Raw genomic sequence first — 26,923 nt, 5'->3', positions numbered from 1 at the left:
AAGTCTCTGGAAGCTCTGCGGGTTGCCGTCAGCATACCTCATCTCGGTTTGTTTTTCCACGATCCTGCAGTAAGGCGTGTGCAACCAATCAGCAAAAAGAAAGGAACACAAGAGGAACATCTTCTGTGTAGATGCTCGCAAAGATGTGTTGCGTTGCGTTGCGTTTCCGTACTCTACCTATACGGAATACCGTGACTACCGTACCTCACTCTCGTTTAGACCTGGTCTGGTGACACGACCAAATTTTCTTTTATTCGGGATGACCATGCTGGCAATGCTGGAGTCGCCCCCGACTCCCCGTTCGTGTCATGTCAGTCGGCCAAGAAGAACTTTCCAAGATAATATGAGAAAGTGGAGAGATGTTGGAATAAGAAACGAAGGCGTTTCGTGGCGTTGGGCGTTAGTGGACTAGACGTGTCGTGAAGAGCTAATTCAGCGTGGGGATGACCAGCATTCGAATTGTTTTGCGAGTCTATCGACCTATTCTGTCGCCATTTATGTGGCCCAAGACGATACTAACAGGCTAACCGGATAGCTAGCTCATCTACGAAAGTGTCATTGTCAAACTCTAGGCCTCCCTGTTCGGTAAGTCGTGCCTCTAGCGACGGGACATCATCAAGCCCGTGGTTTACGCAGCCAAGGGTGCCACGGGCAGCCGCAGCGCCAACACGGCTTGGCTCATTGCGTTGGACTGTGGACGCAGTGGGCCAAGGTACGGACACAGTTGATTGCGATATCTTGAGCGACATAGCACTAGCCTGCCGTGCTTCCAGATCTTTCAGGATCCCGGTCGCTTCTTCCCCTCGACTCTTCAGTCTCACTCTCATGTGAATATGGGGGTTCACGAAACCCAATGGCTTGGCTTGGCTTACCCGTGAAGTTGCCGCTCACAATCTCGACTGGGTCTTCCTCTACCGCACACTTTCTGCCATCCACGCACGGCGTGCCTGGTGCTATTGGTCCCGCGTTGATAGCTCATTAGCCTCACCGGTTTTTGTTTGATTTGCGACCACGTGGGAGGAGTAATGATCGCCAGGACTAGCCCCTCGAGGGCTACGTTTCGCGTTTCCGTCGTGCCCAGAATGGGTCGACCTCCAATGATCCAGAGTGCTTCAAATTCCAGGCCTAGTCGAGCTTACAATCACGCGGGAGAAGCGGGCAAATTGCTCTGGGATGGTCGTCGCTCAAGACTACCTAGACGAACGACCAACCTAGTCAATAGTCCCTCGGGAACGGGTGACCAGCGACGACGACACAGTAGAGATCGACGACAAGCATTACCTTGCCTTGGCTCTTGGGGACGACTCCATCCGATCGGTCCAGAACTGTAAAAGCTAGGGTGCAGGGGGGAGAAAATCTCCCAACTCACCGTTACTTTGGGGAGGGGCGAGCCAAGACGGCGAGCCTGCCAGTACATAGAGCATCATCAGGAATAGGCACAATGCGCAGGAGACGAGTTCCCCCTAAGCCGCCCCTGGTGGCATCTGCATGTTCCCGTACACCGACACAGGTTTATGGCAGAGAGCGGTGGGAAGCTGCATCATCTCGAGCAAGTATGTTCATCAGATGATGCAAAGAGCTTGAACATACGGTCCTTGCTTGCCGCGCTTCACGCATACTCCACCTTCATCGACTGCCAACCTGACCCTGCGGCCGTGTCTGGCTGATGGTTCACATCCGATGACGGAACAGATGGTTGCCGCTCCTCAATATAGACTGGAGAATCGAGACCAGGAATATCTACCCAAGATCCGTGGTACGGGTCCCCTTGAGCCAGTCTGCCGCCCCAGCTGCTCAGCGCGACATCCGAGGGCGGGGAATACAAAGTCGGACACCAACTCAACACACACGTCTACTCTTTCTTAGACCCAAGGTGGCATGCCTAGCTGAGGCGCAAACCGCGCTCGGTAGCCCTCCCACTGCCTCCCTGCTGGGTGGGGGCTGGATGACACCAAACGAACAACGGGATCTACGGAGTACGCGATGGCGCTTCCTAATTTGACGCGTCCTTCGAACAGACTGAGTCCGGGTAACCTAATTATACTGCACAGTATTACATGCTTTTTCTGGCTTCCTTTTGGCTGCATGACCTGGATGGAGACTCTGCACAACGGTTCGGTCCCAGCACGACGGCTTGAGCGATGTTCTCCAGGGAAGATACGAGTCTGACGACATTGCTGCAAGGCATGCCACTCAATCCCAAACCGCACGACCTTCGTACCTCACCATCGCGCCTTTCCCTGCCTGCTAACTCATACGAGGTATCACTGTCCTCTGTAGCGCAATCGGCTCTTTGGTGGTCTAAAGTATAGCATGGATCACCGTGGCTCTCACAACAGCCCTCTGGGCTCTACCACCAATCTCTCGGCCAGGCATGTCACCAACACCCTGCAGGTCTCGATCAGAGTCAGTCTCGCTCGTAAAGGTCCTCTATTGGTCCAACCTCTTATGACCACCTAAGCCCCGAGGGAGTGAGGCGTTCTGCTGTGCCCTCGCGGCGATCCCACTCCTGGTTTCTTTTCTCTCGCTCCTTGTCCCTCCCTCCCTCCTTCTCCTCATGTACGGATGTACCCGAGAACTGTGACCTTCCACAGAGCAGGGAGTTGATCATAGACCAACTCGAGGCGCAGTATTTGCGAAGCTCAGTGGGGAGCCCAAGGGGGGGCGTGGGGTGTGAAGAAAGCAGCTACCTTATGTTACTGCAACGCCTCGGGCCACATCTTGCAGCCTCTTTAGTTTGCTTGGCTTCTCAGCAGATCAGACGCTCCTCACATCTGCAAGGCCTGTTGACAAATTCTCCTCAGGGTTGTGGCTTTTCTTGGAAAGAGGGGCTGACTCGTTACTTCAGCTGTCGACTGAACGGCCAGGCACTTTTGCGGGTGACACTTGATCAGGGACATCGACTGCAGCTCGTCCGTATCGTGGCTCAACGACATGTACCCCCCTCGAGCGCGACATGGCTCTAGATTGAAAACCTATGGAAGTATTCTTTCCAGGAAACCTAGCAACAGCCCATGACTTTTTCGTCTCCAGTGACGGCACTTTACTGTGAGATCTTTCCATGGAACGTTTCATGGCTATGATGTTCCCATATCAGGATGCCGATCCGGCTCCATCAACTCCGCGGTTTCCAATCGATCGAAATCGCCAGGGCTGACTGGGCGAGTGGTCGAGGGATGAACATCGACGAACCCGGGGGGGGATTTACCGCTCACCTCGGCCGACCTTTCATCCTCTGACAACGGACCTCTCTCCTCTTTCTCTGGAGGCCCCTGGAGGAGGGACGACGTGACGACTTTTGTCCGGGGGCGCTTCGGCATCGAGACACGACATGCTTGAATAGGCGAGTCCGGATGCTCGGCGGATCAGGGGCTCGGATCACGCTCGTCCCACAATACATGTAGGCTGTTCCGTCAAATTGGGTCTAAGGAAGACGCAAGAAAGAAAGCGAGAGAGGGAATAGCTTCCTTGGAGTCTCCGTAGAGTACCATGTCCATTGCACCCCGGATCATATCGACGCGCACTTCGCCTGTTCTTGCCTTGCCTTTCTTGATAATGGCATTGTTCATCACGGTGAATCGGGTCGCAGGGTTACAGGTGAGTTTGGAAATTGTAGCTCAGAGTCAGGTGAAGAGGGGGTCAACAGAGGCCCCGGACATGATCGGAGTGATATTGGCTCCCTACGCGGGGCTTCTGTGGTCTCTGCTGGATAGTCAGGTTGTCTCGGAAAGGGTGTTGTTTGTTGGGCTTTAGCTTTGGGCTCCTGGAGTATGTCGTAGATGTTGTCTCGCAGCGGCGACGCCTGGAGGCTTGGGTGAGTCCGTATGTGCCGGTCCGAGCCCGATACGACTGCGTCTGTGGCGGAAGTTGAATCAAGGCAATCTCTGTGGACGTTTCTCTTGGTTGGTGTCTGTTGATTTTTGAGGTCATTGTCGTCTGATAGGGGAAGAGCTGGGCTTGATGTTGAAATCGCCGTGAATATCCAAAGCGATCTGGTGTTGCCTTGCATCGCGTGGTAGATGAAGACGTTGCTTACTTACTTCGTCGAGGGAACAATCACCTCGTGGCCCCTATTTGCAATTTTCTCCTGACCTTGAAGTGAAATTCCAAATAGTTCATAGATTCTTTACTTGATTTCACTCATTACTGAAAGATGTGTTGGCTTTTGAGATTCGACGATGTCACCTGCCAGGGAGTTTTGAGGAATAAAGATGACGTTAAATGACCTTCTAGGTTTATCAGAATCCGCTTTCTAATTTCCTCTTCTCGTTTGAAATACTCTTATCCCTCTATAAACGCAATTATATTTCACAGGATTGATGTTCATCCCACATCTTGATCCATTTCCACCTCGATGATCATAATAGAGCGATCGCTGCCGTTTCCAATCATCCAAGTTTTCCTCAGCTTCCACGTTGAAGGTTCCAAGTCACTTCAAAGTTCGTCCTTCACAGCTCTTTGCGTACGGTCATGACTCTTAGTCTTGAAGCCATCTCCAGGTTGCGCGATTCTCCGTAAACGGAATACCTTGGCCGCATGGCTGGGCACCGAAGCCTTCAACACGCCTCTTGCCTCGACTTCGCCAATCTTTTGGCCAAACAGCCTCGGGTCCTCCTTCTCTAGACCGAGGGCATAAGGCGTCTCGGTAGCATTATACCATTCGGCATCCCGTAGAATCTTGGCCCGCGCGTCGTGGCTCTCGGCTGCGAATAACGACTCTGCCGTCTCCGTAGGCATCCTATCGGCCCAGAGATCGTGAACAGCCCATTTAGACTTGACCTGCGGCGCCGAGCCACCAGGCCCATCTGCCACGAAGATCTCCGCGAGCGAGGACTTCATTTCAATATCCGCGCCGGCGGCGTTGAGCAAGATGACGACCTGGTCTCCGTTCTCCAACCGCCCACTCCAGACCTGTGCTTCAGCAACGCCAAACTCGTCCGGAACCAGATCCCCTCCAACATCCCTCCTCACCCTCAACGCGCTGCGGCCGTGAGGATCCTGACTGATGGCGATGATGGCCGGGTTGTTGACAATACTTAGCGCCTCGGCGGGCATATCCCGCAGATCGTTGCCGAGCATCAGCGGCGACTTGAGGGCGGCCCAGAGGGCGAAATGCGCCTTGTACTCCTCGTCCGTCATGCCGCCCTGGCCGACCTCGAGCATGTCGAGGTCGTTCCAGCCGCCGGGGATGCCGCGGTCGGCGAAGGTGGCGACGCGGTTGATGATGAAGAGGACGGAGCAGTGGGTTCCTGGCGCGACGCAGAAGGGGTCCGAGGCCTGGTTGCAACTGCAGAGGTCGTCGGGACGGGTGAAGGCGTCGTAGATGTCGCCTGACATGCGCCATGCGTTTGAGATGGACATTCCCCACTGCTAGAGTGTCAGTAAAACAAATACAGAAGTCATAGACATGAGATGGTAGCGAACTGTGTGAACGTAGTCTTCGCCCCAGTTGCAGAGACTTAGGGCGATGGGACGGCCCGTTGCGTTGAGGGCATCAGCCATGACTTTGAACCTGTTGAAGGAGATTTGCGGTGTTCCCATGCGGCCCATATGGTAGCAATTGTCGTATTTGAGAAAGTCGACGCCCCATGACGCGAAGCTCTGAGCATCGTCGTGTTCATGATCGAGAGAGCCCGCTGCCTTGCGTCAGTATTGTTCATCAAAGCACCATCGTGATAGAAGTGAAAATGAAATACTCACCAAATCTGGCACAAGTCATCTCGCCAGCACTCGAGTACATGCCATATTTGAGTCCCTGGCTGTGAAGATGGTCCGAGACGTATTTCAGTCCGTTAGGAAACTTTGCAAGATTTGGCTGGAGCTTTCCCTTGGCATCGCGACCATTCTCATCTTGCCAGCAGTCATCCAGTACTACGTGATTGTAGCCCAGATCACGGAGGCCCAGACTGACGACACGCTCTGATGTGCCCAGGAGGAGGTCTTCGGAAACATCGCATGCGAAGGCATTCCAGTTGTTCTGATGATTGTAAGTTGAAGTCAACACTTCCGAGCAGGTTCTTGTAACTTACCCAGCCCATCGGAGGTGTATCGGCCAGTCCATTGCTGAGAGCGGCAACTCGTCCAGCGGTTGCGATCGCGGCCGCAAGACTGAGCGATTTATATGACATCTTGTATTCAAAGTTCGGGCGGCAGAACCGAAAACAGTCTCTGCCTCACTCTCAAGACTCTGATAGGGGCGACGAGAACTCAATGTCGGCACCTTCTTATACAGATCATAGCATGGAGAAAAGTGGCATCGTAGATCCATTCAACCCCGCCATCGTGGCCATCGCACGTTCGTTCTCATGCGTTGCTCTCCGACTTACAGGATGCCCGTTCCCGCTGCCAAAGTGAGGGGCTTAGAGGGGTCGACATCAGACGGTGAGGTCAAGCCAAGACGAACAAGGGGCGGAAAAGTCGTCGAGTTTCCCGCCTCTTCTCCGCAGTGTTGCAGCAACAACCCTCCCGAGTCATGCAGGCTCACCCGTCAGTCAACCGGCCTGGACGCCGATGGGACGAAAATCACCGGCCGGAGAGGAGACATCAACGGAGGCCAAGACGTACCCCGCTACTGGGCAGAAGATGTGTTGGTTGAACGGTGTATTTCTCGGAGTCAGAACATCGCGACTTACCCCTGTCACGAAGATGAGCGGCTTTGCGAGTTGCTTTGCCTGTCACATGTTGCAGCAAACATACTATCCAAGTCCACTGCATTGACATAATTGTCTCCATCACCGGGCCAAGAGTCCGGAAGCGGTTCCCCAGCTACGCTACACAGGTCCGGCTCCCCTCACCGGGGGCCCGTCCATCCACAATGACTCCATCGCCTCCCCGTCTCCGCGTTCCTTTTCTTCCATTGGCTCCGCGAACTCAACCAGGAACCTCAACATCCAACGGTCCAGAACGAAACTCGTGTCGATGCTCGTACGTGCCGTCTGATGGAATGCTCTTAGACGGCTGATGGCCCGGTCAGTAGTAGGCCAGTAACACCGTAGCTGCATCAGCAACTCGAAATTTCTCTCCAGGCGCCTCCGAGCCACACTGATATCCGCCTCATCCCCACTGGACAAGAGTGTGTGAATCTGTACCGTCGACGCAATGACGAGTACATGCGCCGTCATCGTGTACCGCACGTCCGACCCGGCTGTTGTCTGGGCGCGGTAGACCATGTCACATAACCGAGCCGCGTGTTCCTTGCAGCGCTTCGCGTACGAGTCCCTCCTTGCGACAGAGGCTGAGGCAGTGGGGTTGATGGCTGTCGTCGTCGCCGCGCCATAGAGAAACTGGTAATACAAGAGCTGGCCAAAGTGGTAGTAGCCTAGGTAAACGGCCGCAAATGTCCGGCCCTGGCCCCGGGCCGCAAACCAGGCAAAGTTTTCCGGGGTATCACGCATATTCGTCGGGAGTGCGGCGAGCCAGTCTTCCATTCTTATGCTTAGAGACTCAACGCCCTCCTCGAGGACATCCCAGGTAGGATTATCCGCAACGCAACGCTGGTTAAAGTCGTTGACATCCAACAGGATCCTGTTGAGTCTCACCATCTGCGAGAGGAGTTGAGAGCTTTGGGCGGCCGATGCCGTACCCGTTACTCCGGATCCGCTGCGGCTCAACGAGAGAAACGGTAGATCGTCCATCGGCAAGGGGATATCGGATCTCGCCGGGAGCAGCTTGGGTAACTTCACCGCAGTGGAGGACCACACGTCGATCATGCAGAGCGACCACCAGACTGGGAACCGACCTGTCAGCTTTGAGTTCGTGCCTTGCATAACACAGTTACAGATGAACGTGGCCAACGGGTAAACAATGGGAAATGGAGGCTCAATCATACCCCGTATGTTGATCTCTCGTTCCAAGAGACTGGTAGCCGGTCTGCCTGGCAGGTCCAGCAGCTGCGCCATGCGGCATGCGACGCCGTAGTAGATGTTTTCTGATTCTCCATCGCCATTGGCAGTCAATGCTGCCCCTATCAACACGCAGAGTTGTATCGTTGGGAGAGATACATCACGTAGGTTTAGAAGTGCCTTGGCAGCTCGTATGTAAGCATGGCTTCTGTCTCGAGGGTCAACATCTGCAAACTCCGGGTCGGTTGAGAATCTACGGTATCATTAGAGTTGTGGTTTATCCCATCTCATCGGGTCCACTTATCCTGCCTGGCAGCATACGAAAAGACGCACCTCGCAGATAGCGCGCAGATACCAAAGAGGATGCTGTGGTGCACTCGGTCGCCGAGCGCATCCTCAATGAAACTCGGCCGATGGAAGAGGGAATGGAACTGGTCATGGATGTAGTCAAAGTAGAGTCTGACGAGGTCCAGCCGGACCGGCAGACTGGGCAGTGCGGCGGCGGCATGTGAAGTGGTCTCACAACGGGTGCACCAGCCACCACTTTGAGATGCAGACGATGCACTTTCGGCTGCTGCGTTGTGACTACTTTGCTGATGTACGGATAGGTTCCGCTCTTCTACCAGGCGTTCTCTACGCTGATTCTCTCGTTGCTCATAGTAGCCTCCCTCGGGCGGTCTTTGATCGCATTTGATGCCCCTCTCGTCGCAGTAAACGCAGTCAATGAGGCCCTCGCGAGTTTGACACTTACGCCTGCGGGCCCTAGGATATTTCTCGTCAGATCACAAGACGGCATGAAAGTGGCATGAAAGGTCCAAAATGGGACGAGTATGTTACCGGCACGCAGCACAAGCCGAGGGTTTCCGCATGCCAGCGGGGCTGGGAATCCCCTCGGACTGAACACCGCCCTTTGGTTGCGTATATGTCGTGGTCTTGTCCGCAGCAAGAAAAGGAAGCAAAGAAGATGGGGCGATTGCAAGGAGCAACTGCAAGAAGCGCAATACTCCGTCAAGAGTCCCGATTTCTTCCAAAGATGACTGGGGTTGTATCCCACCGCGCGGTGGTTACCCGGCTGAGTTGGTTCGACCGGGACTCAAGAGACTCAAGAACACCCCCTCCCCTGCCGGGCGGTCTACCACGGATCGGGAAAAGGCGGCGGGAAACGTGCGGAAAAGTCGCTCAAACCTTGCCCTGGACATCTGATCGGTGACACCCACAAGCTGTTGGACGAATGATCGCATCGCTTTGCTTCCCCAAAAGTCTCGACCGACCCGTTGCTCCCAACCCCAGAGAATTCCCCATGGGACCCTCATATGATACAGCAGACTTTGAACTTGTTGTACGACGTTGGCACGTTGGTTCCTCGAAACGTCTGATTGCCAATGTTGTCCCCTTCATCTTCATGGGGTTCTCCGCATTGCCTCGGCATTGAAGTGAAAGTGGTCGGATTAATCTGATGTTGGGATTGGTCTTTCAGAGTTTGGCACTCTCAGAGTCGCCAAGTCCCTCAAGTCGTCCCGTGGTAATGGTAGGTTGCAAACGGCTTCCCCGCCTTCACTTTCTATAAATGCGACCCTGTGTTCCCATGTTGTGGATGGTTCTGTGAATAACCTCATTCGTAGTCGCCTAGGCTTCAGGTGCTCTCTTGCAAGAGTCTTCAGCATGGCTCAGACAAAGACTGTGGGCGCCGAAGCGGTGCCAACCGTCAGCCACCATAATGACAACAACCCTGGTGAGGCCATCACGGCCATGCAGAATGAGCGCCAGATGAGCGTGAGGGACTCGTTTCGCTTCTGGCCGAAAGCGATTCTCTTTTCCTTCATCATCTCTCTAGCCATTATCATGGAGGTATGAGAATCTTGGAGTAGTTTAAAGCAAGAGCGCGACTGACTTCTTCAAGGGCTATGATACCAACCTCATGAGTAACTTTTACGCCTTTCCGGCTTTTATGAAGCGGTACGGCGACCAAGTCGATGCCAATGGCGACCCTCTAGTCTCGGCTCGCTGGCAAACCATCATCAACAACGGCACCCAGGCGGGCTCAATCCTTGGTCTCATCCTCAATGGCATCATCACCGAGTGGATTGGCTACAAGAAAACCATGATTGTCGCCATGGTTGCCATGATCGGGGCCGTGTTCATCCCCTTCTTCTCCAACGGTCTCCCAATGTTCTTGGCCGGAGCCTTGATTCAGGGCATCCCCTGGGGTATCTTCCAAACCCTCGCCGTCACCTACGCGGCTGATATCTGCCCCATGTCACTCAGAGGTTAGTTGTCTGTCTGAGCACATCTGGCTATACTCACTTATTAACTTTAATGGCAGGATACATGACGTCTTGGGTGTATGTTTGATCGAACCCTCTTCCCAAGGAGTCTGTCAGCATTACTAACAAAGACCTCTAGAAACATGTGCTGGGTCATCGGCCAGCTGATCAGCAGTGGCATGCTTCGAGGGCTTTTGCAAATCGACAATCAATGGGGATACCGCATTCGTAAGACAACCCAATTGGCCTTACCGTTGTGAGAAATCATTGACTCGAACTCATCGCAGCATTTGCGATCCAATGGGTCTGGCCCGTACCCATCATCATCGGCACGCTCTTCGCCCCCGAAAGTCCATGGTGGCTTGTCCGCCAAAACCGCCTCGAGGACGCGCGCGAAGCAATCCGCAAGCTTACCTCTCCAAAGAGTGACATTGACTTTGACCTCGACGCCCACATCGAGATGATGCGTGTGACGAACCAGTTTGAGATCGAGGTCAGTTCGGGCGCTCACTACTGGGACTGCTTCCGCGGTGTCGACCTTCGCCGCACCGAAATTGCGTGCATGGTATGGCTGACGCAGTCTTTCTGCGGCGTGCCGTTCATGGGCTACGGCACGCAGTTCATGATCAACGCCGGCCTCAGTTCCGAGAATGGGTTCACGATGAGTTTGGTCCAGAACTGCATCGGTCTCATTGGTTGTATCATTGCCTGGTACATCATGACTCACATCGGCCGTCGCACTCTGTACCTGGCTGGTCTATCGGCCATGTTTGTGATTCTCGTCGTCATCGGTGGCATCGGTATTCCGCAGGACGCTGCTGGGTTACCAGCGCGGTCATGGGCCGTGGGAGCCCTCATCATCGTGATGCTCTTCTCCTTCCAGCTCAGCGTCGGTCCCTCATGCTATACCTTGGTCGCGGAGATGCCATCTACCCGTCTTCGTGTCAAGACAGTCGCCCTTTCTCGCGCCTTTTACAATTGCGGAGGCTTCATCGTCAACGCGCTGCAGCCAAAGATTGTGGGCAAGAATGACTGGAACTGGGGAGCCAGAGGCGGCTTCTTCTGGGCCGGAATCACTGTGCTTTTCCTTACGTGGACCTTTTTCCGTCTTCCGGAGCCCTTTGGTCTTACATACTCGGAGATTGACTTGCTCTTTGAGCACCGTGTTGGCGCTCGTCACTTTTCGCAAGAGGCGGCTGACTCTCTACGCCCGCAGCTGGAAGAGGTCGCCAACCGTCATGAGAAACTGGCTGCTACGGTGAGCCATCAGGAGGCATAGTCGAATGAGAACTTTGATCACGCTTAATGAACTTAGGTCTTTTGGGCAGGAGCAAATCCTTCCAAGTACTGTTCAGTAAAGAGGCTTAATCAACATTGCTCCAGTCTAATCGATTATTTCTACTAAATCAAATCTCTCATCGTAGCCCACTTTCATGCATGATGTAAAAGTATCTTCGTAAGAAATCATAGTCTGCTTCCTGCTATCCACTGACGTGCCATCCCAGGTTATAGTAAGACGGACCCCAGGATAGTTGCACCAATTCATTGTACCACTATGTGCGCACTTTGTCAAAATCTTTGCACCACAAAGCTTCCAATATATCATAGTAGGATCTGAGGCGTCCTCCAAGGCCCTACAAAGTTGGCCATGCTCAATGAAGACAGCTTAAGGAGCCAGGCTGATGCAGCCGTTGGTGCTGTCCTCCTGGAAGATGCCGCTGTAGACAATGCCCTCATCGATGCCGTCCGGCTGAAAACCATTCTTGGTGATATCGCCCTGACCTCCGACGGGCTTCTTCAAAATACCAAAGTGGTATTGACCTTGACCCTTGATATCGTTGATCTGGGGTTCCCCCTGTGCCTCCAAGTCGTTGTTATCGGTCGAGTAGAATACCTGGACCGTGCTGAACGAAGTGTTAGTATCCTATAACGCACTTCAGGCTCAGAAAGGACTCACTTTGCGGTGAAATCCATGGTCACAGCAAAGTTATGAATGGTGTTCTCCGCGAAGGGAGTGCTGAATAGGACAGTAGGTGCCGGCTTGGTGTTGACATTGCCAAAGAGTTGCAGTGTATCTGGGTCGACCGTTGCGTCGCCGCCGAGGATGGTGCCGGTCTTGAGCACAACTTGATTTGTGCTGAAATCATTACTCTCCAGGAAAGCTAGCTGATACTCGTGCGAGAGATTGAGAGGACGCTGGACATCTTTCGAGAGACTGAAATGCAACGTCTTGATGCCAGTCGTCGACTCATCCGTTCCCGTGTTGGATGATGGGATGAGCTCAGCGCGACGGAAAGCTGTCTGTTTGTTGAAGATTGACTGATCGCTAGTATAGCCGTTAGCTGAACATACCTATGATGATCCGCTGGGGCTAAAGCTGACCTGATTGTGACTTCAAGGGGAACGTTATCGTTGCCGTCGAATGGCGAGCTGGCTTCATTAGGCAATTGCAACACTTTGCTGAAGCTCAAGCCGGCTCCAAAGACATTCTGAGGACTGAAGAGATTGTTCTCAGCATCGAACGCTTCTGCCTCGGTTCCGGTTGCAACTCTGCCGTCAAATTGCAGAGTACATTGCTGAGCCACTGCCACTGAGGCAAACGAGAGAAGAGTGAATGACTTGTAGTACTGCATGATGGAGAAGTGACGTTGGACCAGCCTAGATCGAAAGAGTGAACCGATAGATTTACAATGGAAAGAAACGAGCTGACATTGAGCAATTAAGAATAACACCATGAGATCGCGACGTGCAAAATTCAAAGCGGCACGAGGACAGCCTTTAAGTAAGTCATTCAACCACTTACTTGCTGGCTAGTGTCTCCGGCCCGGAGGGACCATGAGATGCACCGATCGCCGGCGATTCATGCGCTCGTGCCAAGAGTTTGGAACGTGTTCGTCGTGTCTTTGGATTCGACATCAAGCGAGCTGAGGCCTGTTAGACCCTCATCCAGGTCCCGTTCTGATTTCAAACAAGACACGGCAACTAAAAGAAGGTCTAGACCGAGGAAGGTTTCCCTCTCAGGCCGGTGTGATCGGGGAGAACACGGGCGGAGTTTCTAGTATTAAGGTTAGGTTGACGTGAATGGCAGTTGGCTGAGGCTCAATGGGCGGATGTGAAGACGCCTGTCAGGACTATCGCAAGGGTGCGCGCCGGGGCGATGGAGATCAAACGAAGCCGTCTCAGTGACGATACATACAACGCTGGCATCTCCCTCAACGTCTCGTGATATTCACGGAGCGGAAATATCAGATGGGTGAAGCCGGCAGCTGTCGGCAATATGAGATGAGAGCGTGATCCTTGCGTAGTTGACTGTGTACCTTGTTCACAATGCGCGTGTGTTGATAGTGCGTACCGTGCTCCTGCCGGCTTCGTCTCATGTATTTACATGACGCTCAATCCAACGGCTTAAGCACATTGCCGGTGAGATGTCATTTCCCCGCATCGCTCAAGTTTTTGCTTCTAGAAGAACGTGAATCTGGGTACCATGTCGATCATGCCACGCCGAGACGGCTGATCGGTTGTGATGGATGATCCGCAGATAGCATAGCTAGTGAAGCTCATCGTCGTCTAGCGATTGCGGTGGAGATGGTCCCGTATGAGAGAGACTTCCCATGGATGGACAGCCATCAATGCAATATTATCGGTAGCCTGGCTTCCGTAAACTCTGTAATCTCTGAAGATTGCCTTTGGCCTAGATCAAAGTGCTCGTCGAGCCTCATGAGAGCATCACCAGAGTTGAGCGGTAAAAGAGGACTGAGAGTCAACAAGGTTTCCAGCAGTGACGGTAGACAGGTGACAAATGTGTTGACACCCCGGCGCATGGGCAAGGGCATGGACTCATGTCAACATCGACCACGTTCAGCCGTTGAACCAAGCGTTGTAGAGCAGAGGCGTTACCCTTTCTCTGATTTGGCTTCGGGATGGAAAACTAAGGTAAGAGCGATAGCACCTACAATTGATGGCGATGTTGGTCTGCAACTCAGCGTTTTTGACTCGCTCTGGGTACCTTAAGCTTGAGGTTTGGTGCGTCGCAGCCTGCTATACTGCTTCCCCTCTCGCCCCAACGTCTCCTTCTTCTGTCAATCTCAGACATGGATAGCGATTTGGAAAGATACTAGCAAACTCATTGAAGCTTGGTAAATAATACCTGAAAGAGAGTGAGTGTCATTGAGTGCGTGGGTTGAGGGAAGTGCACAATTCCCAAGTGCCCAGGTTCCTTATCCGATGAAGAATCTTATCGATAACACCATCCTTATCTTTATCGCCCAGTAGTGGATCTCGGTGATCTCACTAAGGTGAGGTTAGCGATCTGGGCCGCTAACGCTAAGCTGTTGGCGTCTTTGCTGGCTGGGGTCTTATTCTTCGGGGCGGTCGCGGTTCACAAACAACATCTGACTTCACCAGGGAACCTTGAACACGCCTTCGTGTGGTCAAACTACCCAATTGCTCCTCCCTATTGACCACCCGGCGATTTCTTCAGACCGCAACAATCTTCGTCTGCCTTGCGCTCAAAAACGCAAACAGTCGACAGCATCTATAGCTTGGCGGTTAAGCTTTCGAGCTTTGGTCTTCCCGAGCACCTTCTGAGACGCGTCTGTTCATGTCAAGCTTGGGCCTCGACAGTCGCCTCGCCACAACCTCGAAGTCACGTTTTTCTCGAGTTCGCGAATCGACACGGTTCTGCCAATTGGACATTCGGAGGCTACAGTGAACACGGCAACTCCGTTCTTTGACCTACGCCGCCGACATCGAGACTCGTCGAGCAGGTCCCGGTACCGCGAACCCTGGTCTGGCACCTCCGGCCCACCGCGTCTGCACCGCTACCAACCCCTTCCATCACCGCGTCGCCAGAGACTACGATCCCAAAGAAGACTGCACAGCTGTCCACCACGTTCAAATTCCGGAAGCTGGAGAAGATATAGCATTTGCGTCTCTCCCGACGAACTCTTGAGAAGTCCAATCGACTGGTAGCTCTGCCCTCCTCAGCTGAGCCGAGTTAAGCAAGGGCTTGTAGGTCCAGACGCCACTATACGTCTGAGGCGCTAGGCATTTGGACTTCACAGCAAGCGAATCTCTACAGCCGGTATCCGAAATTCAAGTCGTTCTATCTCTCGCGCCGAATATATGTTGGCGGAGTCTGGCGCCCGAGTCGCATGATTGTCAGACGCGCCTCGGCCATCAGCATCATAATAGCAGTGTCGAACTCCACTCCAGAAAGTCCAATGTGCCAACTCTAGGACGCCTTCAGTATGCCTACCACCCAGGTCACCCCGACAGAGGATGTTCTTCTGCAAGGGATCGCCGACTCTCTTTTCAAAGCACGAAAGGTTGTGGTCATTACTGGCGCAGGCATCAGTACCAATTCGGGCATTCCTGTAAGAACCCACGCCGGAATGGCTCCTCAACCCATGCTAATAAGTAATGCTTAGGACTTCCGAAGCGAAAATGGGCTTTACTCCCTGATTCAAGCCCAGTTCGATGCCGCGAATCGTGTGGACGTGGTCGAGCCGAGGAGTTTTGGACCAGCTGATGCCATTCGCGAGGAACGGGAACCGCCTGCGAAACGGAGGAGACTTTCGTTCGAGGATTCCGGCATTTGCCTAAGCGACGACTCGCAAAACTCGACCCAAGTTCAGGGAAGCAATCATGCATCCGCTTCGCAGGGCTCCGACTCAAATACGGCGAGGTCTACTGGGCCCATCACTAGGGCGAGGTCGAGGGAATCAACCGTCGATGCTAGGAGTGCCAGTACCGATGATGCACCCGTTTTGGGTGGCAGGTCTACCTTAAGCGGATCTTCAAGAAAGAGCGCAAGAGCTCAGTCTTCGCCCCCAGACGAAAGCCCCAGGAAGGACCTGGCCACCAGCAGAAACCTAGGCTCGGTGGAAGCACACCAAACGCCCAGCGACAGAGCTGCCCGCAGCTGTCTTCGGAGGAGGGGACGATCTGCAAGCCCGTGTGCCCAGCGAGCCAACGCTTATCAGGCGAGCTCTGCTGAGATGCGCAAGAGGTCTCTGTTGACTTCTACCATTGCCTCTGTGCAGGGTTCGGGGAGCATCGAAGCCGTCAGTTCGACTTCAATTCCGACTCTGCCGAGGGCGACGTTCTCCAAGGATGGCGAGCAGCTGGAGGAGAGGAATACGATTCACGTTACGCCAAAAACCTCGAGGTTCTTCTTTAGCTCCTCGCCTCTGTCATCGCCACCTAGTGCATTTCCGCAAACGCCTAGTTTCTTAAGAGACGCGAGCCGCTTCACACGATCAACTCTACGACAGCAACCAATGGGTTTCAGTTCCTCGCCATTGTCGTCGCCTCCGCCAGTTTTGTTCGACCCCTTTGAAGAGCCTTCATCGTCAACTAGTCGGCAGACATCGAGTGCGGCTAGCAGCACCGCATCTTCTGAAACCGATGAAACGCTTCCGTCCTCACAGCCTAGCAAGTCGACTTTGCCCAACATCAAAGGCAGAGATCTATTCGATGCCTCTATATGGGCGGATCCCTTGAGGACATCAGTATTTTACACGTTCGCTACGACGCTTCGAGAGAAGGTGAAAGACGTCGTGCCAACGGAATCTCATCACTTTATTGGGCATTTACGCAATCGGGGGAAATTGGTCCGATGCTATACGCAAAACATCGACCAGATTGAGGAGAAGGTTGGGCTTTCCACCTCGCTCCAGGACGGACCGGGGCATCGGGGTCGCTTCTCGAGGAAATCTGTCGGGGCTGTCTTGGCTACGGCGGCAACGGGAGGCTCCGCAGAGTCTATCTCCGCAACATCGGAAACGAGTGATTCGAAAGATTTGGAGGAACCAAAAGTGCCCGATGGGGTCGGTGTCGCGGATTCGGCTGAAGTGACTCCGTCGGCCGAGCCACAGGTCCAGCAACAGGCTGACAAGAAGTCCAATGGCGTGGAATGCGTTTTCTTGCACGGGTCACTAGAGTCTCTTCGGTGTTTTCTCTGCGGCAAGATTTGCGACTGGGATGAAGCCGACAGATCACACGAGACACTCTCTGGGCGACAGCCTGAATGCCCGTATTGTGCCGGAGCAACGGCAGCACGGCAAGAGAGGGGCAAGAGAGCGTTAGGCGTGGGCAAGCTGAGACCAGATATCGTCCTCTACGGCGAAGAGCACCCGAACGCCCACCTCATTTCACCAATCGTCACCCATGACTTGGGATTGTCCCCGGATCTGCTTCTCATTCTCGGCACGTCACTGAAAGTCCATGGCCTGAAGATCCTTGTCAGGGAGTTCGCCAAGACCATTCACAACAGGGGCGGCAAAGTCGTCTTTGTCAACTTTACGAAGCCTCCGGAGAGTTCGTGGGGGGATATCATCGACTACTGGGTACAGTGGGACTGCGATGCATGGGTTGCCAACCTGAAGGAGAGAGTGCCCTTGCTTTGGCTGCCGCCCGGCACCAAATTACCAAAGAAAAAGAAGGAGAGCAGCGAAAAGACGAAGAAACGTCAGAGCTCTACAGAAGAGAAGCCCAAGGTGGATGCTGCGAAACCATCAGCAAAGCCACAAGCGAAACCGTCTACCGATTCAGCCCCAGGTTTGCCGGCAGAGTTGTCGCACGACTCTCGATCAGTGACGACAGCGAGGCAAGAGAAGGCTTGCAAAGCTCCGAAGCTTGACAAGGTAGTGAAGACCGAGCTTCTCACGATGCCGCTGGAGGTTGCTGCTCCTCCCAAATCTACACCCCAGAGGCCAATGGCAGTCCGTGATGACAGAACGAGCGCTGCTTGGGTGACATGGAAGGTGATGGCTGAACTTCGCCGCATCGTCGGCAGCATGACTCCGACGACATCAACATCCCCTACGGCCTTACGTGTCGAAAAGCCAAAGATGAGGAGATCGAGAAAGTCAGCACCGGCTGCTCTGTCACGACCGGCTCCTGTTCTTTCAGACCAAACAGAAAAGAGCCTCGAGCTAAGACCAATGATGGCACAGGTTGGGCAGGAGACTGGCCAGACAGAGTTGGCTCAAAACGAGGGTGCCGGTGCGCAAGTGGCCATGTCGGACTCAGTGGAAAGCTCAATCTTTGCCGCTGTCAAACTCAATCCTCGAATGCGGAAGCGAAAGACGATTGATGGCGAGGAGATTTTCGTGCCCGGTATGCCACGGCCAGTCGCTGCCAAAGCACTCCCACAACCGACTCCACGCAAGATCAAGGCATCACACGCCAAAGAGAGGCCGGTCATTGTGTCGCCCAAGATTCTCTCCGACATCCAGCGTCCATCCATGGACTCGCTCAGGTTGCCACCACTTCAGACAACCAAGGCGCCCGCCGCCACGCCGTCGAAGCCTCAACCATTGGAGCCTCTTAGCTCCCCTGCAGGTCCCCTGTCAGCCATCTCGCCCAACACGCAGACCCGGGTCGACACACGCATGGCGAACCCTTTCTTTCTGTCAGATCCCCTCTTGTTACGACTCATCCAGGCCCCGGAATGGACCCCTCCTCAAAGCCATGGTTTCAAGCCCACCAAGGCCGAAAGAAAATCCAACAAGGATGCAGACGCCGCTATGGCGTTGCAGGATCTCAAGCAAGGATAAGTGTCTGGGTCACTGCAGCAAACACACTCTCCGATACGGAGAGAGCATTACATATAGTTTATGGATAGAGGAAGCGCTGAATTATACCCCCGCGGTGGACTGTATTTCGTATACCGTACTCCAAAATCGAGGTGCAATCGACATGTATGGTTCGTGACTCTTCACAGACATTCTTGACTCGTCCGCAACCGTACTCTTTCACAACCCGTGACAGATGATCTCGTAAGACTCTAGACCGAGGGTCTTGACGCTACGCCCAGTCCAGGGCCCTGCAGTAGGGCATCCATCGTCTGCATTGCGAACAGAGCTTTGCGTGCGATCTGGCGTGCCGTTGTTCGAGAAGGCTAGTCCCAAGTCGGGACGCTGTACATGCCCAAGCGCAGAAAAAAAAAACATACAAGCCTAGCGGGCGAGTCAGGTTTTGTTTTTCTTGTTGTTTGGGCCCTTGATCTTCTCTGGGAACAAGAAAAGTGTTTCTTCTAGGGCTTGGTGCCAGTGTCGCAGGTCCACGTGGAGGAGCTTATGAGGCTGGGCGTCAGGTCCGTACTTTTAGGTACGTGTCGTTGAACATTGCAGGTCACTTGGTTGTCACTCTCTTGTCAGAGATAACACAACTGGCTGCCAACTGCAAGTTGTTGAAGAATGGCGCGCTAATATGGGGTTTAGGCTGTCTGGAACCACTTAGCAGTCAATAGTCTGCAAGGCAATGGGCGCCAATCTTGTTGCCACTCCAAGACGACGATATCACACGCGTGTGAGAACCAAACAGTCGGTATCTCTGCGATGGCGAGCCCTACCTTCAGGGATCCCTGGTCCGTCAAAGTCCAAGGATCTGGCAGGTCGTGAGTGAGCGCCAGATGGTCCGTTACATCCCGCTTAAGCTGGATCGCAAAGTGGTAGCTAAGCCATCGCGGGCAGACGGAGTAGACCCCGACCAGCTGCCTTACGACTTAAGTAAGGGCTCTGGCGAACGCATTGATACCAAGCGGGGATCACGAGAGATGCGAGCTTTGGGACTCATGTACGATGTGTATTCTCCGAGACACGAACAACATCCGTGAGATCGCGGTGCGGCTGAAGTTCGGCATGGAAGCCTGGGGTATTCTTCAAGTCGGTGACACGAATCGTGGGCCGAGAGTGCAGTAGGCTCGGCCGGCGCACGTTCTGGCAGATTTCAGCTCCGCATCTGCAGCCTCATGATGGGCCAACAGAAAGATGTTTCGAGAGGCGAAAGCTCACATTAGCCGCTTGATGCTGCGTGTGGAAGCGCATAAAGGGTCCAGAACCTTCAGCCTTCGGGTTCGCAACCTTTACGAAGGGTGCGTAAAGTTTCCTTGAACCTTAGGCCTGGATGTGTATCCAGTCGGTCTGCCCGCTTCGAGTGCCGAGCCTTGCATATTGATTCGAAGCGGCCATCAGCTATCACGCCATCCAGGGCAAGGTTCTGCCACAGCCTTTGGGTTCCTGAACCATGACTTGCCTAAGAGCGAGAGCGGAAAGAAACAATCCACAATAAAGCATCTCAAGGGCGCGAATAGGATAGTTATCCCAGTAGCCCGAAAGAGTCTCCAGCTCGTCGGGCCAGGCAAGCATGGCAGATGACTAGGCGACTTTCTCCAAGCTTACTTCGTGCTCCACCTGTCGATAATGGAACGAAAAGTAGCCAGATGTTTTTGACTGGATGTTGATTGCCAGGAAAACTGCTGAACATGCCGGAGACGTTATTGTACCACATCAGATACACGTGGTGGTTCGTCAGGCAGTTCTGCTGGTGGCTGCCATGGTTCGAGCTTTTGCGTTTCCGGAAGACTGTCCCTTGAGCGAGCGAGCGAGCTTCCAGACTATATCATCCTAGCCCATAAGACAACCGAACCTAGAAAGATTGAAGCTGGAGCTTGCTGGAACACATGAGACACGGGACAAAAGGAAAGTGTTTGGCGAAGAAGCAGCGGGCGAGGAAAGAGCGGTGGCGTTTTTGGGGGAAGCTGGAAAAGCCGGAGGGTGTGTAAGAGGGTGTCGAGTGGTTGGTGGTGAAGCAAAGTCGAGATGGTGTTGTTGATGATTGGTAAGGAGGTGTGGGAGGTGAGGAGTCGTTGACCGAGAAAGCTTGGTGGAAGCCGAGACGTCATTCGCTCCCGGAGCAGGAGGAAAGGGCGGAGTGGTGGTGGTGGATCCCGCTAGAAGCACCGGACTTGCGCCCCGTCCTCCACAGGTGGCTTCCACCTTCTCCAACACAGACGGGGGCAGGAACTGGGGAAATTGGCGCTTATCTACGTACCTAGTAAGGCAGCGAGCCACCTTCCCCCGCTACGAATACCTGCCTTCCTTCTGTCTAAACTTATGTGTAGGTACCTGCTATCTGCTACCTGTGCCGAGATTGCCATCCAGGTTCCGTTCCATTCCCTCGGGCAGGAACTGCCTCGTTGGTGGCTGTTGGGATAGGTCCCTAGGTACTTTACGTGGCGTCAAGGCGTTCCGTTTCTTCACCGAGCTCTTACTTCCTTTTCTAATGTAGGTACCTGAGGTGAGGTGGTCCAGATCTCGCCTGCATCTGCACCTGCTCACCTTGGCTCATCCATCTGAGCAGGACAAGGAAGGAAGGGACGATCTTGGATCTTGATGGCGATCCCTGCCTGCCATTGCACTGCACAAACTGCACAAACCCTTGGCCTCACGGGCCAACTCGCAGTTAACCTTGTTCCGTTCCAGCTTACTTTACCTAAGGTAAGGTGCCGTAGGTAACCAAATTTCAACTTCATTTGACCGCAATGTGTCACCTCGCCGGCTTCCGTCTCCTCTTCGGCCCTGACTCCGGGCTCTGTCGCAGCTTACTACCTCAATTACCCATACAGACTATACCTAGTGCGAATATTTCTCCAAATCCTATCAGTTGACAATATCAACATCACAAAGCATGGGAGGTAGTGTCTCTGTTTGCTACCCTGATCTGGGCATTTTCGAGCTTAGCCGGACAAGCTCCTTTCTGAGCTCCATTCCCCATCCGGCACATGGCACTTGTCTCTTGTGGAGAGCTCCATTCAAGATGGATTAGCATTTCACCATACGGATATCTGCATACGAAGCATATGAGTACTTACGAGGAATACGCCCCGTGTGGGATGCCTCGTTGGGACGCCACGAGTCTCACCTGTCGCATGTTCTTTCAGAACCACGAGGGTAGGCACCATGAGGCCATGCCTTCCCACGCCCTCCCGTCTAGTTGGACTTGTTGATGGTGTCTTCGACAAGTATGGGTTGATGGGAAACTTTCAACCGAGTCGTCAGCCATCCATACATAGGGTTGGCAACTCTCGTCATCGAGATCGCGGATCACAACCTCCGGTGTAACGCGAGACAGACAAGCCTCTACCTATCCCATTCCTAACGGCCTGGGGTCCTTAGCCAATGCTTGACGCCCCCGCGCCCTCGTCGACAAAGAAGAGGCAATCCAAAAGCATACACATTTGTGTCTTGCCGCGTAGTGGCCTTCGCACACGGCAAAGGCAATAGACGTGGGCATATCGAGAAGTCGCAATTGCCGCTTCCCCTCCAGAATTCGATCGAGCGATCGACACAACTCACCAGGCACGCCGGCTTAGCCAGGTCAACACTGCCTGCTGTCTCACTTAAGACAACACCAATGGACAACAAAACAATGTGGTCGTTGAAGTCGTCGATCATCACCGAATCCGGCGATTCCATGGCATCCGCTGGTGTTTGGTCCCTGGAAAACATTAGTCAATATCACCACAGTTTGGGGAACCCTCAACGTTGTTCATGGAGAACACGGTTACCGCGCGATTTCGGTTCACCAAACTTTGCGAATTGCCTTCCAAATTTACCATACATCCGTGCGAGCTGCAATTCTTCGGAGCATTTCCATGACGTATTGGCAAATGGCTTCTCGCGCTTCTCGGCAGGCATTGTCCGCTTGAAGAATCACAAGTCTCCGCATATAGAGCCGCTGTGCTTCTTGACACCCTCCTGAAGACGCTAGCGGACTCTTTGACGCTGGGCTGGGACCGCAAGCTCTCATTCTCTGCCTGCGCTGGATGGCGCTTTGGCTCCTCGAAGCACTTGTGGGAGCGTCTTACCTACCTTAGTCTCCTTCTTCTCTGCCACACATGGTACCAAAACTCCCACGCCTGGACGCTTCAGGAGACCCGTCTGGCTGATCGGATTTTCCTCTTGCTGCCGCTTCAAACATCTTGTCAAAGCTTGAGCAACACGGGGCTTGTTTTCCCTTTGTCGTTCCGTTAACAAGCGCCGTGTTCTGGATTGTTTTGCATTCTGAAGTATCGACAGAGTTGCTCTGCCTGCAGGGGGGATGCTTCGGTGCATACCAAAATCTGGGGCTACGGAAGATGCGGAAGACCACGGAGAGGCGAACGACTTACATGATGGACAGGATGGGTACTTGAAGAGTACTTGTCGAGTTGGAAGAAGTGCCCACCACTTCAAAGTCATAGGCTCGCCCGCACGAACGCCTCAGGGTTCTTCCAAGCCTCGCTATTTCTGGACTTGTAGGCCCTCGTCCTCAGTCATATCTCAACCCTCGTCCGCCTTGGGAACGCAGCTGTCCACGTTTGGTTTTTACATCTCAATCGATCCATCTCGGCTTGCCAGGTCGTTGCTGACACTCCTCATCGTCCTTCTGATTCGTTGTTTCGCTTTTCGAGCATTTTCTTTTCGCTTTGCCGATTGGGCCCCAGCTGCTCCTCCGGCCAGACGTATTCTCCGATCGGCCACCCACCACACCAACTCTGGGAATATTGCTCCTTGCGTTGAGCTGATACGCTTTTGGGTGGTCCACCTCTGCATGGGATTGGACGCCTCAGTCGAACTGGCAGCCCGACACTGATTTTCAAATCCAAGACGAACGGAGCCCACGCCGCTTTACTATAAAAATGGTCAATCCTAATCGATGGTCATGGTCGGCGGGGCCACGAAGAAGTTCAATCCGAGGGGATGCGGTGAGCAGCTCTCAGCCATTAGCACGTTTTCCCGACAAGCCCATTTCGTGCGAGGTCGACGTCCCAAACGACCAAAACCTGCAGGGTGGCGGCGCTACCAGTGTCTCATCGCGCCGTTTGACCAAGAATCGGTGGAGCTGGCGGCCAGACGCAGCCATATCGGTGACCCTGGAAGATCAACCAGAGACAACACAGGGCGAGAGGCAAGACAGGGAGCAAAACTCGGAGCAAGTAGACACATCAGCAAGCAAATCCCGCCGCTTGTCGAAACTGATCAAAAAGACAAATGCCGCTCCTATTTCTGCCTCTCGACCAAAACGGAGGCCGACGTCCATGATAGCACCGACAAGCTCTTCTTTCGGAGCATCACCTTCTTATTCCCACCCCGCTTCCCAGGCGGTGCAGCAGCACATAGCGGTCGAGGAGGATCAGGATCATTCCTCTGACGCAAGCCCCCTTCCAAACCAGCCTGCCACAGGTGTCAAGAACAAGCTCAATCGCTTTCTCAGTCGACACATCACCACCCGGCAAGTTGACAAGAGAGCTATGCTGGTGCAACATCAGCATCAGCAGACACAAGGAGATCCGACACCGCCGCCATCCGGACTACAGCAGGAAAAGCAGAGACCCATGCCGATGCAACCCCCGATGCGCCATCGTCTCCAACTCCACAATCCCCAGAACACGCTTCGGGCATCGCCAGCCCCCCTTGTCGCCCACATTCAGACTCAAGGTTACACTGACAACGGTCGTCTTGTTGCACCGCTGCCAGGGCTTGACGAAAACTCGCAGCTGCAGCTGCCGCCAGCGACAAGCCGACCCGCGACCGTCACGGGTCCAGTACCGGCAGCGGCGCAAAGTCTTGGTACTGGTACCTCACCGTCAATGACTGCCGCACCTCCGGCAGACGAGACAGGGTTGCTGAACCGCCTTATGCGACGACGATTGGTTTCCAAGGACAAGGACGCTCAGAATAAGAAGACGTCGATTTCCGCCGGGAACGATCATACAAGTTCGTCACAGGGCTTCGACCAGCAGCGGGCCACGGAGCAGCGTGAGACGCAGACAGGGCCTCTGCTCATGAACCCGCTCATGTTGAACCCGTCGCACCCAACACCTGCCGAAAGTGAGACTGTCTTGGATGCGCGAAGAGGCTCTTTGAAGTCTGCAGTGCCCCGATCCCTACGTCCAGTCACACTACCACAGCAAGCACCCACGAATGCGACTCAGACTGCCGGCGCCGCCAACTCACCCAAGCCCAAGTCGCCTCCCCGACAGCAGTCAACCATGCAGACCTCGAGTTCTGATACGGCGACGCAGCTCAAGTCGCGATCCAAAGCGAGTTTCGGAAAAAGATTCTGGTCAAGATCCGGCGCCAATGACTTTGGAGAGGACAACGTGACCAGCACCGAGACACCGGCAACAGCATCGGCGCCGCGAACGGCCTATGTTCCTAAACACGCGGCGGCTGACTTTTCGCGTACGACTTACACAAATACGTCGCGCCACAATCGCCATAGCTTTTCCTTTGGTAGCGACCCGGACAACGGCGCTCAAGCACTGGCCACAATAACGGCCGCCTCCTCCAGGGTGAATGAGCCGGAGCAGCCTCTCCACAGGCAACGGACGCCATCCGCAGAGACTGCCGAGAAGCGCAGGTCACGGGACATGTCGCTGTCCAAGTACGAGGCGCCGCCTCCCCACGAACTGCACCGGCGTCTCGAGATTGTTAAGAGCAGCGAAATTGAAGTGGTAACCACTAGGGAACCGGTCGCGATCGACCCCTTGCAGCAGCAGCACAGCCTGTTGCAAAATGCTTCAAATACATCGTCGGCGAACGGCAAGGCTCCAGCAAGACCTCACTCTCGTCCATTATCATCCAAACGACACAGCTTCAATCTTGTATCCGACCCATACGCCAGAGACCTCACACCGCCAAAGTCAATTTCTCCAGTCGAGATGGAAGCGCCATTTGACCCGCCAAGCCAGCCAGAGCAGCAGCAGGCGCCACCATCAGCACCGCCACGGCCTACCTCGTCTCACACTCGCCCGCCATCCCGACAAGAGACTCCGTCTCAAGAGAGTGGTAGCCGCGGACTGACGGATTATGAACGTTTCGTGGCAGAGGCAGAGATTGCGGAACGCGAATATCACGCCCAAATGTGGCGAAACCTCGCACGGCGTTCGGGACACTACGGGTACAGCGACAACCCCTGGAGCACGACTCGACAAGCGGATGCTACTGCTCCTGCTGGGCAACGCAACAACAAGAGAAGCAGCGCGCAGTACTCGACGGGGGCTGGCAAGCGTGCAAGCATGATGTCGTTTGGCGCGGCAGACGACGAGCGCAACCTGATCTCGTCAAGCTTCTACGGGGAGGCGCCACGCAAGCCGAGTCTCTCGCACAGCGCTAGTGTAGGTGCAGACGGGAAAAGGGGACTTCGACACCAGGGGAGCGTGTCGAAGAGAATCTCCGACTACATTAAGCCACCAAAGCCATCCCAGCAAGCCACTTACGAGGATTGGCCCTCTGGACGAGCCAACCGACGAAGTGTCATTGCTGGGATTTCTGAGTATTGAAGAATGAGACATGATGGAGGCGTTTGCGGATAGAAAGGATCATTGCCTTTGGGGTGCTGGATATTGATTGCATACCACAGTAGAAGGGAGAAGGGATGTTTTATTGGCTTGGCGCAACATGGGCACCAAGACGACGATTTCCGCGGATGATATACCACGACATAACTATTTCCTTACTTTTTTGTATCTGAGGGTCAGCCTCATACCAAATAAAACAAGATGCCAATTACAGTGGGTTCGTTGCATGAAGTGATGTAAGGTGAAGGTAAGGTAAGGTAAGGTAAGGTAAGGTAAGCTGTCCTGTATCGGACGGGAAGCGACGGAGTATCGGGGTCCTCTATCGCGGGGCCTCTCGGCGGAGTTGAGCGGCGGGGAAAAAGAGGGACGGCACGGATCAACCTCGCACGTTTGGATTGGACGTGAGGAATCCATCACGGCGGAAATCCAAGGTTAAGGGGGCCTGGGACTGCCCGGATAGCTTAGGTAAGGCAAGTAAGGAAGGCACGAAGGATTCCAGGTAGGTACCTTAGGTAGCAGGGTCCACGTACGCTACGTACTACGTACCCCACGAGCCACTGAGAGCAAAGGATGAGTGGCCACATCAGGCCAAAAGAGCCAAAAGAGCCCCCTGTTCCATCAGCTCTGAGGCCTGTGAGTGGCCTTCTCCAGGTACCCAGCTTCCCAATTCGCCATCGCGAAAGAGA

At 54.1% G+C, this 26,923-nt stretch overlaps 9 protein-coding genes across 9 annotated transcripts; 4 read left to right on the top strand and 5 right to left on the bottom strand.

Moving 5' to 3' along the window:
• Positions 1-515: 515 nt before the first annotated feature.
• On the bottom strand, positions 516-1,427 carry CTAM01_12666 (uncharacterized protein; the record flags this gene model as incomplete). The annotated part of the gene is made up of 3 exons (XM_060528671.1): positions 516-691; positions 873-953; positions 1,370-1,427. The coding sequence occupies 3 exons, from the start codon at positions 1,425-1,427 to the stop codon at positions 516-518; spliced, it is 315 nt and encodes a 104-aa protein (XP_060376701.1).
• A 2,141-nt stretch (positions 1,428-3,568) lies between these two features.
• CTAM01_12665 (uncharacterized protein) lies at positions 3,569-4,009 on the bottom strand (the record flags this gene model as incomplete). The annotated part of the gene is made up of 1 exon (XM_060528670.1): positions 3,569-4,009. One exon carries the CDS (start codon positions 4,007-4,009, stop codon positions 3,569-3,571), a length of 441 nt encoding a protein of 146 aa, XP_060376700.1.
• A 425-nt stretch (positions 4,010-4,434) lies between these two features.
• CTAM01_12664 (melibiase) lies at positions 4,435-6,128 on the bottom strand (the record flags this gene model as incomplete). The annotated part of the gene is made up of 4 exons (XM_060528669.1): positions 4,435-5,367; positions 5,425-5,636; positions 5,701-5,977; positions 6,030-6,128. The coding sequence occupies 4 exons, from the start codon at positions 6,126-6,128 to the stop codon at positions 4,435-4,437; spliced, it is 1,521 nt and encodes a 506-aa protein (XP_060376699.1).
• A 642-nt stretch (positions 6,129-6,770) lies between these two features.
• On the bottom strand, positions 6,771-8,710 carry CTAM01_12663 (ZnF3; the record flags this gene model as incomplete). Its single annotated transcript, XM_060528668.1, has 4 exons — positions 6,771-7,726; positions 7,778-8,094; positions 8,175-8,603; positions 8,679-8,710. 4 exons carry the CDS (start codon positions 8,708-8,710, stop codon positions 6,771-6,773), a joined length of 1,734 nt encoding a protein of 577 aa, XP_060376698.1.
• Positions 8,711-9,503: 793 nt separating this feature from the next.
• On the top strand, positions 9,504-11,384 carry CTAM01_12662 (sugar porter family MFS transporter; the record flags this gene model as incomplete). Its single annotated transcript, XM_060528667.1, has 5 exons — positions 9,504-9,689; positions 9,742-10,108; positions 10,165-10,183; positions 10,245-10,333; positions 10,393-11,384. The coding sequence occupies 5 exons, from the start codon at positions 9,504-9,506 to the stop codon at positions 11,382-11,384; spliced, it is 1,653 nt and encodes a 550-aa protein (XP_060376697.1).
• Positions 11,385-11,771: 387 nt separating this feature from the next.
• CTAM01_12661 (uncharacterized protein) lies at positions 11,772-12,738 on the bottom strand (the record flags this gene model as incomplete). The annotated part of the gene is made up of 3 exons (XM_060528666.1): positions 11,772-12,009; positions 12,063-12,431; positions 12,488-12,738. 3 exons carry the CDS (start codon positions 12,736-12,738, stop codon positions 11,772-11,774), a joined length of 858 nt encoding a protein of 285 aa, XP_060376696.1.
• A 2,616-nt stretch (positions 12,739-15,354) lies between these two features.
• Positions 15,355-18,666, top strand: CTAM01_12660 (Hst3 protein; the record flags this gene model as incomplete). The annotated part of the gene is made up of 2 exons (XM_060528665.1): positions 15,355-15,480; positions 15,535-18,666. 2 exons carry the CDS (start codon positions 15,355-15,357, stop codon positions 18,664-18,666), a joined length of 3,258 nt encoding a protein of 1,085 aa, XP_060376695.1.
• A 3,258-nt stretch (positions 18,667-21,924) lies between these two features.
• Positions 21,925-22,926, top strand: CTAM01_12659 (uncharacterized protein; the record flags this gene model as incomplete). Its single annotated transcript, XM_060528664.1, has 3 exons — positions 21,925-22,010; positions 22,069-22,386; positions 22,587-22,926. The coding sequence occupies 3 exons, from the start codon at positions 21,925-21,927 to the stop codon at positions 22,924-22,926; spliced, it is 744 nt and encodes a 247-aa protein (XP_060376694.1).
• A 647-nt stretch (positions 22,927-23,573) lies between these two features.
• Positions 23,574-26,219, top strand: CTAM01_12658 (uncharacterized protein; the record flags this gene model as incomplete). Its single annotated transcript, XM_060528663.1, has 1 exon — positions 23,574-26,219. The coding sequence occupies one exon, from the start codon at positions 23,574-23,576 to the stop codon at positions 26,217-26,219; it is 2,646 nt and encodes an 881-aa protein (XP_060376693.1).
• Positions 26,220-26,923: the final 704 nt, after the last annotated feature.

Source organism: Colletotrichum tamarilloi, assembly GCF_030869305.1.
Source record: "Colletotrichum tamarilloi strain Tom-12 chromosome Unknown Scaffold_80.1, whole genome shotgun sequence".
NCBI classification, from domain to species: domain Eukaryota; kingdom Fungi; phylum Ascomycota; class Sordariomycetes; order Glomerellales; family Glomerellaceae; genus Colletotrichum; species Colletotrichum tamarilloi.
This window is presented reverse-complemented; position numbering and strand designations above follow the sequence as displayed.